This window comes from Olea europaea, chromosome 21, assembly GCF_002742605.1.
Source record: "Olea europaea var. sylvestris chromosome 21, O_europaea_v1, whole genome shotgun sequence".
In the NCBI taxonomy this organism is placed as follows: Eukaryota; Viridiplantae; Streptophyta; class Magnoliopsida; order Lamiales; family Oleaceae; genus Olea; species Olea europaea.
In genome coordinates, this window is record NC_036257.1 from 17,870,027 (window position 1) to 17,884,612 (window position 14,586).

At 32.4% G+C, this 14,586-nt stretch overlaps 2 protein-coding genes across 2 annotated transcripts in view; both read left to right on the forward strand.

Annotated features, from left to right (window-relative positions):
• LOC111370980 overlaps positions 1–2,707 on the forward strand; it is a 3,373-nt gene extending 666 nt beyond the window's left edge. The window contains exons 2-4 of the mRNA XM_022992906.1: positions 1,170–1,687; positions 1,769–1,997; positions 2,088–2,707. Of these exons, the coding sequence (XP_022848674.1) occupies positions 1,178–1,687; positions 1,769–1,997; positions 2,088–2,581 (1,233 nt within the window). The 5' untranslated portion in view covers positions 1,170–1,177 and the 3' untranslated portion in view covers positions 2,582–2,707. The remainder of the gene's footprint in view (positions 1–1,169; positions 1,688–1,768; positions 1,998–2,087) is intronic.
• Positions 2,708–5,734: 3,027 nt separating this feature from the next.
• LOC111370338 lies at positions 5,735–7,064 on the forward strand. Its single transcript, XM_022992008.1, has 2 exons — positions 5,735–5,927; positions 6,496–7,064. The coding sequence occupies exons 1-2, from the start codon at positions 5,918–5,920 to the stop codon at positions 7,035–7,037; spliced, it is 552 nt and encodes a 183-aa protein (XP_022847776.1). The 5' UTR covers positions 5,735–5,917; the 3' UTR covers positions 7,038–7,064.
• The last annotated feature ends 7,522 nt before the right edge of the window (positions 7,065–14,586 follow it).

Here is a 14,586-nt window from a genome sequence, read left to right on the forward strand (position 1 = left end):
TCTCAGTTCTTGTTAATGTCATCTTTCCTTTTGCTCTGTGATTCGTACTTTTTGGTTGAACCATGCTTTAAAAGCCACTCTATTTGAAGGTGATATATGTTGATATCAGTTTAGGTGTAAAAGAACTCTACAAAAATTAAAGTATCAAGATCCTTAAAAAACAGAGGTCTTGAATTCTCAAGCATTGAAGACGTTCAGAAACACTAGTTGATGCCTGAAGAAAAAAGAAGTTAAAATAGTCGTTAGTATTTAAACTATCCAACCGGGTGCTTGTTTATGTTTATCACAAAGTTTGCCAATTGCTACCAAGTCATAGGTTATGTGAGATTCCTTGTACAGTTTCATACCATTTTCGTCCAATTCAAAATTTAATTTGAACAATTCTTATCATGATCATGCAATTTTGACAATTGTGCCTCCACGTCAAATATGTGCTTTCTAAGTTGAATGAGTGGTATTATAAAACAGTTATGTAAAAATGAGAGAGTGGCATGTCATTGAAGTCAAGAAAGAGGCTCACGTTGCTCTCTCCAAGAGCCCAGCTTCGATCTTCACCAAAAAATTCAGCATCAACTTCTTGTTTGGCCTTCAGAATGTCCTCTGGGATGATAGCCACCTATGGAAAAATAAACAGCCATATCAAACCCATGATAAAGGGAAATGAAGAACAATAAATCCTAATTTGTCTCCCACAGAAAGTTGAAAAGAGACCACTTCATTTTGTGTGAGTGAGGACATGTTCAAGACTAGATTTAAGTGAATAAACGTGTCATTCTTTAACGACATTGACATATTTTAAGGCAGATTGTATCATTTCTAGTTTATAATCATCTCACTGTGTTGGAGACAGTTATTTTATAGCTTAGATTTTATTGTACCTACTATTAATCTCTGATTTGAGAGATAGTTGAAGATTTACAAGTAGCTTAACAATTTATGTCCTTGGGTTATGTTCTTGATTCTATTAATTGGGGGATTACTGTGGTGCGAATGAGGTAGGGAAGCATGAAATTGAAAAAAATGATTTTAAGAATTCTAATATAACCAGTTGACATTATGCTTGGAAGTGCATGCCATGACTTTCTATTATGATGTAGCTACAGTTAACTTTTTATTCTGTAATGCTTTTATGTTATTCTTTCTAAACAAATCTTTATTTACCGTGGTAGTTTATAACATGGCTACAACAACGAATCAACGTCGATGCCAACGACAACATTTAGGTATATTTTGGACGATGGTCATGCAAGCGATTGTGATATATAATGAACTTAGGCGTCGTGCACGACATCTTCCAAGAGCTCCTCATACAAATTGGAATTCTGAAAGAGAAATAACACTTACACGAATGTTTGGCACGAGTGATACAATATGTCGTGATCTCCTTAGGATGAAAATAGGTCCATTTCAAAGATTATGTGCTCGTTTGCGATCTTATGGATTGGTTGACAGTAAATACGTTCGAATTGAGGAACAAGTTGCAATTTTTCTGAATACAGTCGGGCATGACCAACGTAATCGCGTTGGACATTTTACTTTCTTTTGCTTTGGTCAAACAGTGAGCTTTTACTTTCACAGAGTCTTACACGCTTGTCTTGGATTGTATAGAGATGTTGTGATTAATGCCACTCCTCATAACTCACCATACGAAAAAGAAAATGTGCAGCCATGGTACTCCTTTTTTCAGGTTAGTGGTTTGTAGTTATTTCATCACATTTCTTAAAAATTCAATATTCACATTTATTTTGAAAAGTATTGTTTTTTAAAGGATGCCGTAGGAGCAATCGATGGTACACATATAGCTGCGTATGTGCCTTTAGAGGAGCAAGGTAAATATCGCAATAGAATGCAAGTGATTTCCCAAAATGTTTTAGTAGCTTGCACATTTGATATGAAATTTACCTACGTACTTGTCGGTTGGGAGGGATCCGCACATGACGGTCGATTGTTACGGAGTGCAATATTACGCCAAGGACATAAGCTAACAATTCCTATTGGTAAGTTGTGTCACTATTTTGAAAACATTTCTTCCACACACAAGTTATAATAATTACCTAACTACCATCTTATGAACCACTCTTTCCTAGGTAAATATTACCTTGTTGACGCTGGCTTCCCATCAGTTTCGGGTTTTCTTGCACCATACCGTAGGACTCGTTATCATCATAGAGACATTGAAGGTCAACGTCCTGAAAGTAGTAAGGAGTTGTTCAATTTTCGACATTCATCTCTACACAATGTTATTGAGCGTACAATTGGTTTGCTGAAAAAAAGATTTGCATATTTGAGACATCAACCCTATCACAACATTGACACACAAGCAAAGATAGTCCTTGCTTGTTCTGCCATCCACAACTTCTTAAGGACTGATGATGTTGAAGATGTTTGTGAGGAGGATGACTTAGATAGTAGTGACGATGAGGTTAACCCTACGCATATTGATGTACCTGAAGATGAAACTCCAAATGCTCACATATCTTTCACAAATCAGGAAGTGTGGTCTAATAAGAGGAATGCGATTGCTGATTTAATGTGGGCTGATTATCTTCCCAATCAGAATGCGGGAATTGATTTCGATTGATATCTGATTTTTTTTCTTGTTTTTAATTTTTTATTTGTTTTTTCGTTTCTATGTAATGGATATAAATGTACTAGACTTTCATATGTAGTAATTGCTTGAATTGAAGACGTATTGACATTAAGCAGATTTTTTGTTTTTTTTTTTTCCCCATGTCTTATAATAGTTGACATAAGATTGTTAGAATTTTAAATATTGTAATTGGAATTGTTGTTATTGGAGACATTGTTGACATGCAATTTTCTTAAATGTTTTTAGTTATTAGTTGACCATAAATAGTTAATCTTGCACTATACATGGCAAATATTCGACAAAGCTCTGCGGCACCTTTTCGGGTTCCTAGACCAACCCTTCATTCAGATGTGGAGGAAATAAGCTCAACCCAAGCGGATCCTAATTCTCGAAATCGTCAAATACGTTGGAGTGATGCAATGGACGGTTGTATGATAACTGCACTACTACATCAAGTGTTGTCTAGTCACAAAAGAAGTGACAATGGCTTTTCATCATATCACGTGTCCAAAGCAATCGAGAACGTGCACAATGGATGCGGAGTCATGGTGTCTGATAAGAATGTGAGGGCGCAATTGAAAACTCTGAAAAAAAAATATGTTGAAGTTCGTCAATTGTTAAGCATGAGTGGTTTTAGGTTAGATCCTCACACTGGACGTGTCACAGCCGATGTACTAGCTTGGGAGGAGTTGTTGAAGGTACAAAATTTCATTGACCAATGAAAGTATTATTCCTTAAATATTACTAATCTAATTTATTTTGCCCACTAACTAGCGTAAAACATATTTCACTCTTTTTCTTGTAGGGCAAATCAGAATTTGGAAAGTGGAGGACCAAACTTTGTTCTCGTTATGATGATTTGGAGGCTATCTTTGGAAATGATTCTGCTACAGGAGATCGTGCTGTAACCGGCAATGACATTTTATCCCCCCGATCATGGTATGTACTAGATCGTACATAAAAAATTATATAATTCGTATTATATTAGAGATTCTAACAAATTCTGATTTTATTATTTTTTTAGATGAAAATGTGCTTGAAGTTGATGGTCTAAATGAGGATACAGATCCAAGCCCCATTCGCGCTCCTAAGCGTAATGCCGAAGGAGGAACTAACAAAGTTCGCCGTCGACGTACCCAACCTAATGATGAGAGTCTCGTTGCCCTATCAAGCATTGCCGAATCATCTAAAAAAATTGCAATTGCTATGGAGACTTAAGCAACATTAGATACGCTAAATCATATCAATTGGCAGTTGGTTCTAGAAAAATTACAAGGCATGAGTATAGAAAAGCGTGACATAAAGCAAGTAATGAAAATATTTCGATCGGATGAGAGTCTGGCTAAAGTATTTATGAGTTTGACTGAAGAAGAATTCATGCGTGATTTAGTATTTGAAAATCTGGGCCGTGATCCGCCTCCACTATTGTAAGATGATTTGCTTGGATAATTTAACAAACATATGTGAAAGTATGACATTTATGTTGATTTTATTTGCTATTTTTTTATGATACAGATTTTCGGGTTTTTTTCATTTTCGTTTTATGTAATACATTGAACGAAATTTCATCATTATTTTTTGAATGGATTATCTGATTATTATTTTTTACTGCAAAGAAGAATATATAAGTGGTAGAAATCTGAATTGTTAGGGATAATTATTTCATCTCTATAGTGTTTATGCATCTTTCGTACCGAATCTTGGCATGTTTTTATCCACAAATGAATTGCTATATTAATTATGATTGATTAGGATTTGGCCGCATTTATGTATACAATTTATTTAAAATTTGGATTATTCATTGACAAATTTTCATGGGGGAAAAACCACTATTTTCCATGGAAAAAGTGACAATTTCCATGAAATTCCATGGAAAATAGTGGTTGTCAAACAGATAAAGTTGGAAAAAATGATTATTTTCATGGAAAATAATGGCTATCAAACACCAAAAGTTGGAAAATTACAACATTTTCTAGGTTGAAATTTAAGTCAATCAAACACGTGTAATTAACATTTTCCATGTAAATAATTTCCAGGCAATTGAATTACTTGGAAAATATTTTCTTTCCATGCAATTTTCCTACTTGCAATCAAACGCACCCTAATAGTTTGTATCTCTGTCTTCTTTCGGGATCAATGGCGACAAAAAGAAGCATCCCCTGGTGGCAAAGGCTATCGAAACTCATCTTCCACATCGTGATGTCTATAATGGTCGAAATTCCAGAAGCAGTGGAATAAATGATGGTGGAGTAGTTATTACAGGAGCAGCAGTAGCAGCAACGGCTATCAATGGTGGAGGCTGGGTGGTGTTGGCTGCCGTGGTGGTGTATGTGGTGGGTCGTGAAATAAACTGAATTATCTAATTCTTTTTCAATTTTTTTTTTCATGTTTGTTAATTACTTATCGATGTAGTGATAAATGGGACTAAATTAATATCAATCTAGTCTAATTATGGTAATCGTCTAATTTCGAATCCTTTATTGAAACGAAAAAAATTAAAATTCTTGCGGGTTATTTTATAATTTAAATGACATATTTAGTACGAGTATCTTTGTAAATCAAGCTCAATTCAGCAATTGCAAAAGAAAAACGCAATTGGTGACAAAAGTTCCATTGATGACTAAATTTTTGTCGCTAAAAGTCTTAATCGTTGGAAGAAACATTGACTGAAAATTGTGTTTAAAAATTAAATTTATTATTTTACCTGCATATTTAACTAAAGAAAATTCTTTGTAATTGTAATTAAATAAATCAACATATTAGATTTAAGATATAGTCATAATAAACTTTAATAAATAACACAATATTGGAAAATCTGCAACGGTTTATGATTTGAAGGGTGTTCAAACGTCAACCATGACCCATAAATGCGTAAAGAATTACGTGAATATAGCAAGAAGAATTCCACATCCACTTAAAAAATAATATTAATTTTAAACAATTAAAACGCATTGGTAAAATATTAATTTTAGATATTCTTATTAAAATGGGACTTCTCATCCTCCGATTAAGATAAGAATTTTAAGTATGCTAGAATTCTAAACGAAATAAAATTACATTTTTCTTAGAAAGCAAAGAATGTCGAAATTAAGTATTTGTGTTTCAGGTATATCTCTTCTCTTCCCTTCTTCCTCTAATTGAAAGTATAACTCGAAATGTTCATATTGTGATTCTTTGTTCTCTATGGCTGCAGAGTTTCTATCTATTAGTGTGATCAATCTTATCGAATTTTACGTACTAAACACTTGTTTGTCATTACCAATCGAGTTTGATAGAATATATCTCCATTATGTTTGCAGGGTTTTTTGCGGAAGTACTTGAGCAATTATGGGTATAGGTAAGTATCAAATTACAATTTACTGTTTATTTTTCCTTGATTTTAATCTTTCTTATTTCAATTTTCTATTAAAAAAAAAGGATATCTATATAAAAGTTCAGGGTTTCGTGGTGCTCTAGGTTATAATAGATTTTATCTCGTAAATTCATTTCAAGGCCGTTTGGCAAAGTTTTTGAAAAGTTAAAAACTGCTACTAAGATTAAAAAATCGTTTTTAAACATGTTAGAATAATTTTCTGAAGCCACTTTGTATGACAGAGAAGTTTTTAAAAGAAATTTACTTAAATTAATTTTCTCAAGAAGTTTTTTCACAAGAAGCAAAAGCAAAATTAAAAGACCTACCAAATGACCTCTAATTAAGTTAGCTGATTTGTACGTGACTGCTCGTTTGAGTAATGACTGTAATATTATAAATATGTCTGCATTTAAATTCTATAAAGTGAAACAATACGTGGCAAATTTTATCTTCGTGTTGATTGATTTCAGTAATTTTTTTTTTTTTCAATTTGCAACAAAAATATATATTTTTTTTATTTTTAATTTCTGCCGGCAATTGTTTGTGGTTGCAGCAAGTATACTTTCGAGTTGTTTCGGGAACAATGAGCCCAAGAAGAAGCACGCAAAGGGGACAATGCCCCCACCTCGCCACGATGTCAAGAATGGCCCAAAATGTTCAGCCGTCAAAGGTGCAATTCTTTCATCAGTGCATCAAAATGTTAAGAAATGTGCAACACGTCCAGTTGTAACCGGTACCGTTCCTCCATCAGCGCAACGTGACGTCAAGAAATGTGCAAAACGTCCAATCATGACATATACTATATATTCGTCGGTGGGTAGTGATGTCGAGAAATGTGTAAAACGTCCGATCATGACATGTAACATTCATTCGTTAGTTCGTCCTAATATCGAGAAATGTATAAAACGTCGAGTCATAACAAGTACCGTTCCACCACCGACGCAATGCAACCTGAAGATATGTGTAAAGCCGAATAGTGAATGTAGAAGTGGAGCAAGAGCAAATGATGGAGCCACAAAGCAAGCAGCAGCTATTAGCACCACCATTCAGATTCCGGTCACACTTCCGTGCACCATTAACATTAAAAACAGTTAATTAATTTATTTTTTGTAATTTAATAATTTAAGGACAATTTTTTTAAATTTTTTTGCAAGATTAGGTTTAAATTTTGATTTTCTTTCTAGTTTTTAAAATTTTAACTCTTATGACAACTCTCTTCTCTTTGTTGATTTATTGAAATAGAAAGTATTGGACTTCGACAAACTATCAAGATTGACTCCATTATCAATTACAAATCAATAAGTTTCTAGTTTCATTTAGATTGTACCACTAGACTACGAAGAAAGTGCAAAATTGATTAACTAATAAAAATTTATAAATACGTTTTCTTTTAATTGTTTTCCATCATCATCTCCTTGACTCCGATAAGTGATAGGCTTGATGTTTGCAAACTTGTTGATTTCAAAACAATTGACACGGTTTGCACAGGGATATAAAGAGAAAAATCTACCTAATCAACTCAGTATACAAGTGTTAGCAATTGCTGTATTATTCACTATGTAGCAACATGGATAAGTCATAACTGACTAGTCTTGATAATTTTCATCATCAATTATGAGAAGAGCAAAGTTAAGGTCCAATTTTATATATATAAGCACGTGGAATGTTAGTATGATATTTTGATCGTCAATCAAAATATGTTAATAGCTTAGTTTACTGTAAAGAAACAAAACAGTAAGTTGAATGTGTACTTAAAAACCCTTCATTGTAGCACGATATTGTAAATTGTTCACATTCAAATGATATTTTTTAGCGAAATATTGATTGGTTATGATTCAAAACTTTCTCACTTCACGTGTCTTGTCTAAAATATTTCTCAGATATATTTTTCAAAGGTATTGTCTATGTTCAGTCAAGCTTAACAATGTTTATAGTGGTTCTCTCTTCCGACTAAACTTAACCTTTTATTATTTATATATCATAAAAACTATAATTAAATATCCGTTTTGGAAATAATTATTTGAGTGAAATAATTTAATAAGAAATGGAATTTTAACGGGACAGCCGACATGATTGGTGGAACAGCAATAAGGGATCACATCTTGGGATGTGGGGTTCCATTCATTAGGGTAAAAGCATCAAAAGGATTGTGAAAATCAAACTCATGTGCGCCAGCTATTCCGGTGGGTGCAAGCTAATAGGGCTAAATTAAATTTCTATACATTTTCTCTTAATTTTAATAAAAAGAATTATTCTTACATGAAATCAAACATTCAATTTTCATTGAAAAAATTAAAATTTTAACCAATTGATACGACCCGCTTAATGCACTCAGGACGCGTCGTGGTTCAATATTGGATTTCAATGACTAGGCATCGAACTCATCATTTATTGCCAAAAACGTATCACAGTTCATCTTGATAGTCCGTCCCCCAACTAACATTTATCACCTATGTATCCACTAAAGTATATAGGATAGACTGTGTTAGAGAGTAAACGAATGTATACTTTTATTAATGAAGATATCTTATTACAATGTGTACCCTAAAGTTGGTTAGCCTACTTGCAAGCTTAGACAAGCATGATTTAAGTATGATTTGATTCTTTTTCCTTTTAAAGATTCGTACAATTTTATGATTCATACAGAATCGAACTATGTCAAATATGTAACCACACCTAACTTTGACTGATACCCTCTCCTAACTCGAAATTATACGCAAATAGCAACTAATTATATGCAGTGGAAGAATTTTTCAATTATTCAAGGGGCCACCAACTTGGGTTTGAAAATCCAGTTTTTAAGCATCTTAATTGAGCACCGGACAAATGTTAGGTCCATTTTACATAATCAATTTCAAGTGCAATCTATCCAATATATTCCACTTAATATAAAGATTAAATTATTTAGCTTTCAATAATAGTTGTTATATGCTTACCTAAATATTGCTTTATCCCTAGCTAATATGGTATTCATTTTTATATTAACTATATAATCACTCGTCCTAGTAATTAGTGATTATTTAATTAAAAATGCAGACAAACTAAAAAGCAATGGTGCTTAGTTAACGTGGATCTACGTGCATATTGAATATTGATCTAACATATTAAAAATATCATAGATTTTTAACTTGAAAGCACAATATTCGTTAACAAGATAAGTTTGGGACAATTTGATATCTTACATATTTGCTAATTATATGTCTAGTATGCATTACTCGATAACACTAAACATGATAACATAGAATGAAGAAAAGTACACAAACTAAAGAAGCAATGGTGCCTATCTTATTTGAATAAATTCGTAGATTCTAACAAATTGATTAAACATATTGTAGGTCTTTAACAGGAGATCACAGTATTTGTTATTACTAGTCAAAATTGAACGTGCATTACACGTTATTCTAAAATATTGTATAAGTGACGTAAAAGTAATATTTGATACCAATTTGTTGGAGGATTTGATGAGACACAGGCGAATTAAAGAAAATAAAATTTAACATAGAATTTTAAGAAAAGAAAATTGTACTCTCAAAACTCAATTTCTATTATTCAAATTTTTTTGTAATGATGCAATACTATAAATGAGCAATCTTTTTATATTACACTTGATATATAAAAATTAATTGTTAATACTTAAATTTAAACACTCATTAAAATTTTTATATGCATGAACATGAATAAATTCATCTATAATAACTCTAAATTCATATAATTCAATATTCATCAAGTGAAAATTCATTGAATCTAGATTAATATGAATGTTAATTAATTGAGGATTAATAACACAAATTTCATAAACGATAATAATTATGTATTATTTATTACATATTGAAAAACGAAAAGTAAGGTATTATTGAAATATTTGAATTGTATGAGAGTTAAAATCGTCCAAAAAACCATTCTCCCTTGATGCGATACTTTAATATATTATAGATAGATTATAGAATTATAGATTATAGATTATAGATTATAAGTTTGGCACGACTAGATACTTTACATATTCATTAAAATTATGTCTAATATGTATTACTTTATAACACTAGACATCATGACAAAAATCGTAGAAAAGTAGACAAACTAAAAAAAGCAATGATGCCTATTTTATGTTAATAACATTGAATTTCATTAATCTAACCTATTAAACATATCAAACTTTTAATTTGAGAGCGCGATATTCGATAATATGATAATGTAGGTAATTTGAATATTTTACATATTGGTTAATAATATATCGAATATGTAGCGCTCGATAATACTAATTATATTGAAGGGGAAAAAAATACAACTTCATTTTGGGACGTGACTAATGGGATAAGTTAATTGTTCACTTAATTTTTCTGCCATTTGACCTAACGAATCTTAAAGGTGTTGCCTGTCTTTCTTTTTTTTTTTTCTTATCAAAGTGTCCGCCTTCGACGACTATTCATTAGGTCTGTGATCCGACCCCTCTTCACATCGACCAATTAAACCGCGGAATGTGCCTCCTACTGACCAGAGTCGAGCGCCACTCCAATTGAACTGCCAAAGTGCCTAATGAGCCAAACCACGTTGCGCCTTGCCTTCCAAGACATTCCTGCCTTTCAGGATAAATCTTACCTTCCAGTATATGCCTTGCCTTTCAAGAGCCTCACGGATCGAACCCACGACCTTTGAACTGCCAGACTTGAGAGAACCCTTCTTTTACCAGTGGAGAAGTGCCTCGGGGGCAGGTGTTGCCTGTCCTTGATACTATCTTGTTTAGATCATACATAATTGAGTTTTCTTGGTTCCCTCGAAAGTTTTTTGTGGTAGACAAAGACATCTTATTGGCCTTTCTTGGTGGATGTGGTCCTTTAGTTTTAATACTAGGTCACATGATTGGTTGCTTCAAATTCATTTAAACTTTTATTTAAATTCATTATTGTACCACGATCCTTCATGATCGTTAAAAAATGACCAACTCAACATATTTATTTGAAATCTCATATCAGCAATAAATTAAACTTTACTTTCCAAAAATTTACAATCAATCAGTTGGGTCCATTTGTTGTAAAGTGTTGCTAGGAAAAGACTCCTCGATGAAGTATGCATTAAGAAATGAAAATGCATGTTAACAGATGAACTTTCTTCTTTTAGTGAAATTTGAGATGGATCGTCAAGAAGTCATGCAAAAATAATCATAAATTCAAATAAAAATAATACTATTTTGGAGTTGGTTAGTGACTTCAAAATTATTTTGGACTTTATTATCATTGATTGGTGGTATACGAAAAGGAGAAGATGCCCACTGGCCATGTGCCTACTTCTTATGTTTGGTCTTTGGAATATGACATTGATTTGCATTTTTATCATTTGTCTATTTAAGGGCTTGTTGAGTGGAGACAATGAGTCAAGTGCACAAACCCTTTCAAATTTCTCTTTGCTTAGTATTTATATTTCTTGAAGAATATGGCCTCCATGGTAGCTGATAACTGGGAATCAGTCGATAGGCACAACGATTTTATTGATACTGAAAATTCACAAATTGATCAAAGTGTTCTTATGTCTCTGCTCGATGAATCACAAAATGAAGATTGTGATGATGAAAGATTGAAAAATGTGATGCGGTCTCTGGAAGCCGAAATCACGCCCAATAGTACTGATTGTTATTCATTTGATAATCTCGAATGGGAGGGTTATCCGGTAGAGTGCCAATCGTCAAGTCAGGAGTCGATTAATGATCTGGAATTCTCTAAACTACATGATCTCGATTTCCAATGGATGGATTTGGAGATGGACCCTTCTTCACCATGTGATGGCATGGCAAGTTGGTACATAAACATTGATCCCTACGAACAAGAGATGGGTGCAGTGACTGAATTTGATGGGCTTAAAAATTATTCCGAAATTATAAGCTATGGAACTCCATTAATGGAAGAGCATGATTATGGCCTATTGTGGCAAGAAACAATTGTCTCACACGTGAAAAACTGAATGTTATTTACATATTTACTACGGATTAAAGCGATCCAATTATCCAATAATTAATGGTTTAGATTTCGTATTTCTCTACTTACAAAAATTTTGACTAAAACTCCCGAGTTATACGAGCTGCCCCTGCTTGTGGTATTTGATAATTTTAATCGTTCATGTAAATATTGGCGAATTGTAATAAATATTTCAATTTTCCAAGAATGATGATATAGGCTCAAATTTTTACATAAAACTCGCAAAAATCCGTGAACGATGGCTTGAATTTAATTCCGAATAGAAAATTACACATACAAGTTTTATGATTTCTAGATTTTATGCAAATTCACAAGTATGCATCTCTTAGTTGTGACGTTATAAGCAAAAAGATGAAGATTTTTAACTGCATCGAAAATTAGTTAAGTTATTATAATATAATTCTTATAAAAACTTGAACTAAAAATTTCAGTCACTCTTTATTTTAGTCTAATAGTCTTTTAATTAAATCATATAAGATTTTTGCCACTTAATTTTTATTAGGTCACAACACATTCATTGCACCATCTCCCGTTTGCTTTATTGTTACACCAAAATCTGCATAATTCATATCTTGAATATCATGCTTGTGTGCTGTCTTTTCAATTACTATATACAATAAAGCATGATCCGGACCATCTGGCTCCATTGAAGAGTAATTTGCAAACAAATAAAAAAATGTTCTACTTCCATTCTTCCTTTAATTTTAAATTATTATCTATTGTATTGTTGAGTCGAGTCTTAGAGTACTACATGGCAAACATGCATAGAAGGTGCCCTTTTGAATCGAGCATCCATGGCAAAAGACAGCATCTTGTAGGCCAACCTTAGGATAGTAAGTGTTTAATATAAAAAATACTTTAAATCCTTGATTAAAATTTAAGAAACAATATAAAACAATCCTAGATGCATATGAATAGTAGTTGTAATAATAAATATAAGATTCTTATATCCAATGTTAGTTCATCCATCAATTATATTCATAATTAGGTATATGTGCATGAACAGTGGGAACATCATGGGACACTGTCACATGCTATGTATAATATCTCCCTATATATATATATGGTAGACTTCCCTCCACAATATGCATCCTATCTAAATTATCTAAATTTTTTTCCATTTTCTCATCTTTCATTCTTGTTTTTCTTTCGTGCAATATGGCTAGCAGTGTATGTATTGATACTTCTTTCTCTGACTTGAACGATATCGAGTTCTTGGATATCGACAGTGCACTACTTGAGTCATTACTTGAGGAGTCGCCGATGGAGGCTGGAGACGATGAAATTTTAAGAAATGTAATTCAATCTCTGGAAGAAGAGATTTCAGATAATAATTTGATACCTGAGATTTATGAAGGTTGCAATGTGGATGATTGTTCATCACTTGATTTGGATCTAATGGACAGCTGTTCAACAACATCTCCTGATTTTGGTTTTGGTTGGACTGCAGATTATATGACAAATTATTTGATGGAGCATAGTGCAGAAGTATTTGAAGGGATTGAGGATTATTCACAAGATTATGGGGTACTACCCTTCGAGGAGATGGGGTATACTTCTTTGTGGCAAGAAACTTATCAGTACACAACCTATGGCTAAAATCTTAGCATGCTTTAATTTTTGTTGTCTTAAAATCCGAAAAAAATGGTTCAAACTGTAGTACTATTGTTTTCTTAGTACTTGATATATGTGTACATTTTAATTGTAAAGCATTGAGCTTCGCTCTATTGATTTTGTTAAAAATCAAAATTTTAGTAGATTTTAATAAACGTTGATGAAATATGGTTGAAAGGTTGATAAAAATTGTGGGTCCCATAAAATGTAAAGTTGAAAATGAGTAAAATGGGGATCAAATAGGGGCCTTTTTATGTCAGTTGTAAATCTATATTGATATGAGAAAACCTTGCCTGGCCTTATACCATATACTAGTGCATCTAAAATTCAAGCTTATAAAATAAGCTAATTCATTTTTGTTGCTGCATATCTGTTAAGCCCTTGTTTGAGCCTCATTTTGATAGAAAAAATGCATTTTTGAATAGTATATTGATAAGAAATGTGTGGTTAAAAATAAGAAATTTTTTTGAATTTGCATGTAATATTATTTTATTAAAGAATGTATGGTTGAAATGATATCAAAATACTATTAAAAAATGTATTTTTTCCCCCAAAAATGGGGCTCAAACAAAAGTTTTTGTTTGAAACAGCAGCCATAGGCTCCATGTCTTCACATCGAGAATTATTACAACTACACAATATCCTAAAATACTCTTTTACTTTTAAAACTTTTTTATAATAATCTTTTGGTCTAACGAATAGTCAATACAAATTAAAACCTAACACACATGAATGCTACGGTCACCAGGGTTGGCTATAATTGTGGTGGTTGCACGTGCAAGTGATGATTCTATTCCACATTGACCAAATATCAAAAAGTTTGATCCATTGTAAAGTATATGTAACTAATGTAAGAAAATAACAAGGGAAAGTGAGAGCAGCAATAAAGAGACACAAAGAAATGGTAGAAAGAATTCTCTTTTCACTTAGGCCCTCTTTGATTGGGCATCTTTTCCATGGAAAATAAAAATTTTTTCTATTTTCCATCTTTTGTCAGTGTATGATAGCAAATATTTTCCATGGAATTCATTTGCTTGATTTTCTTGAAAAGTGGACTTTTCTTG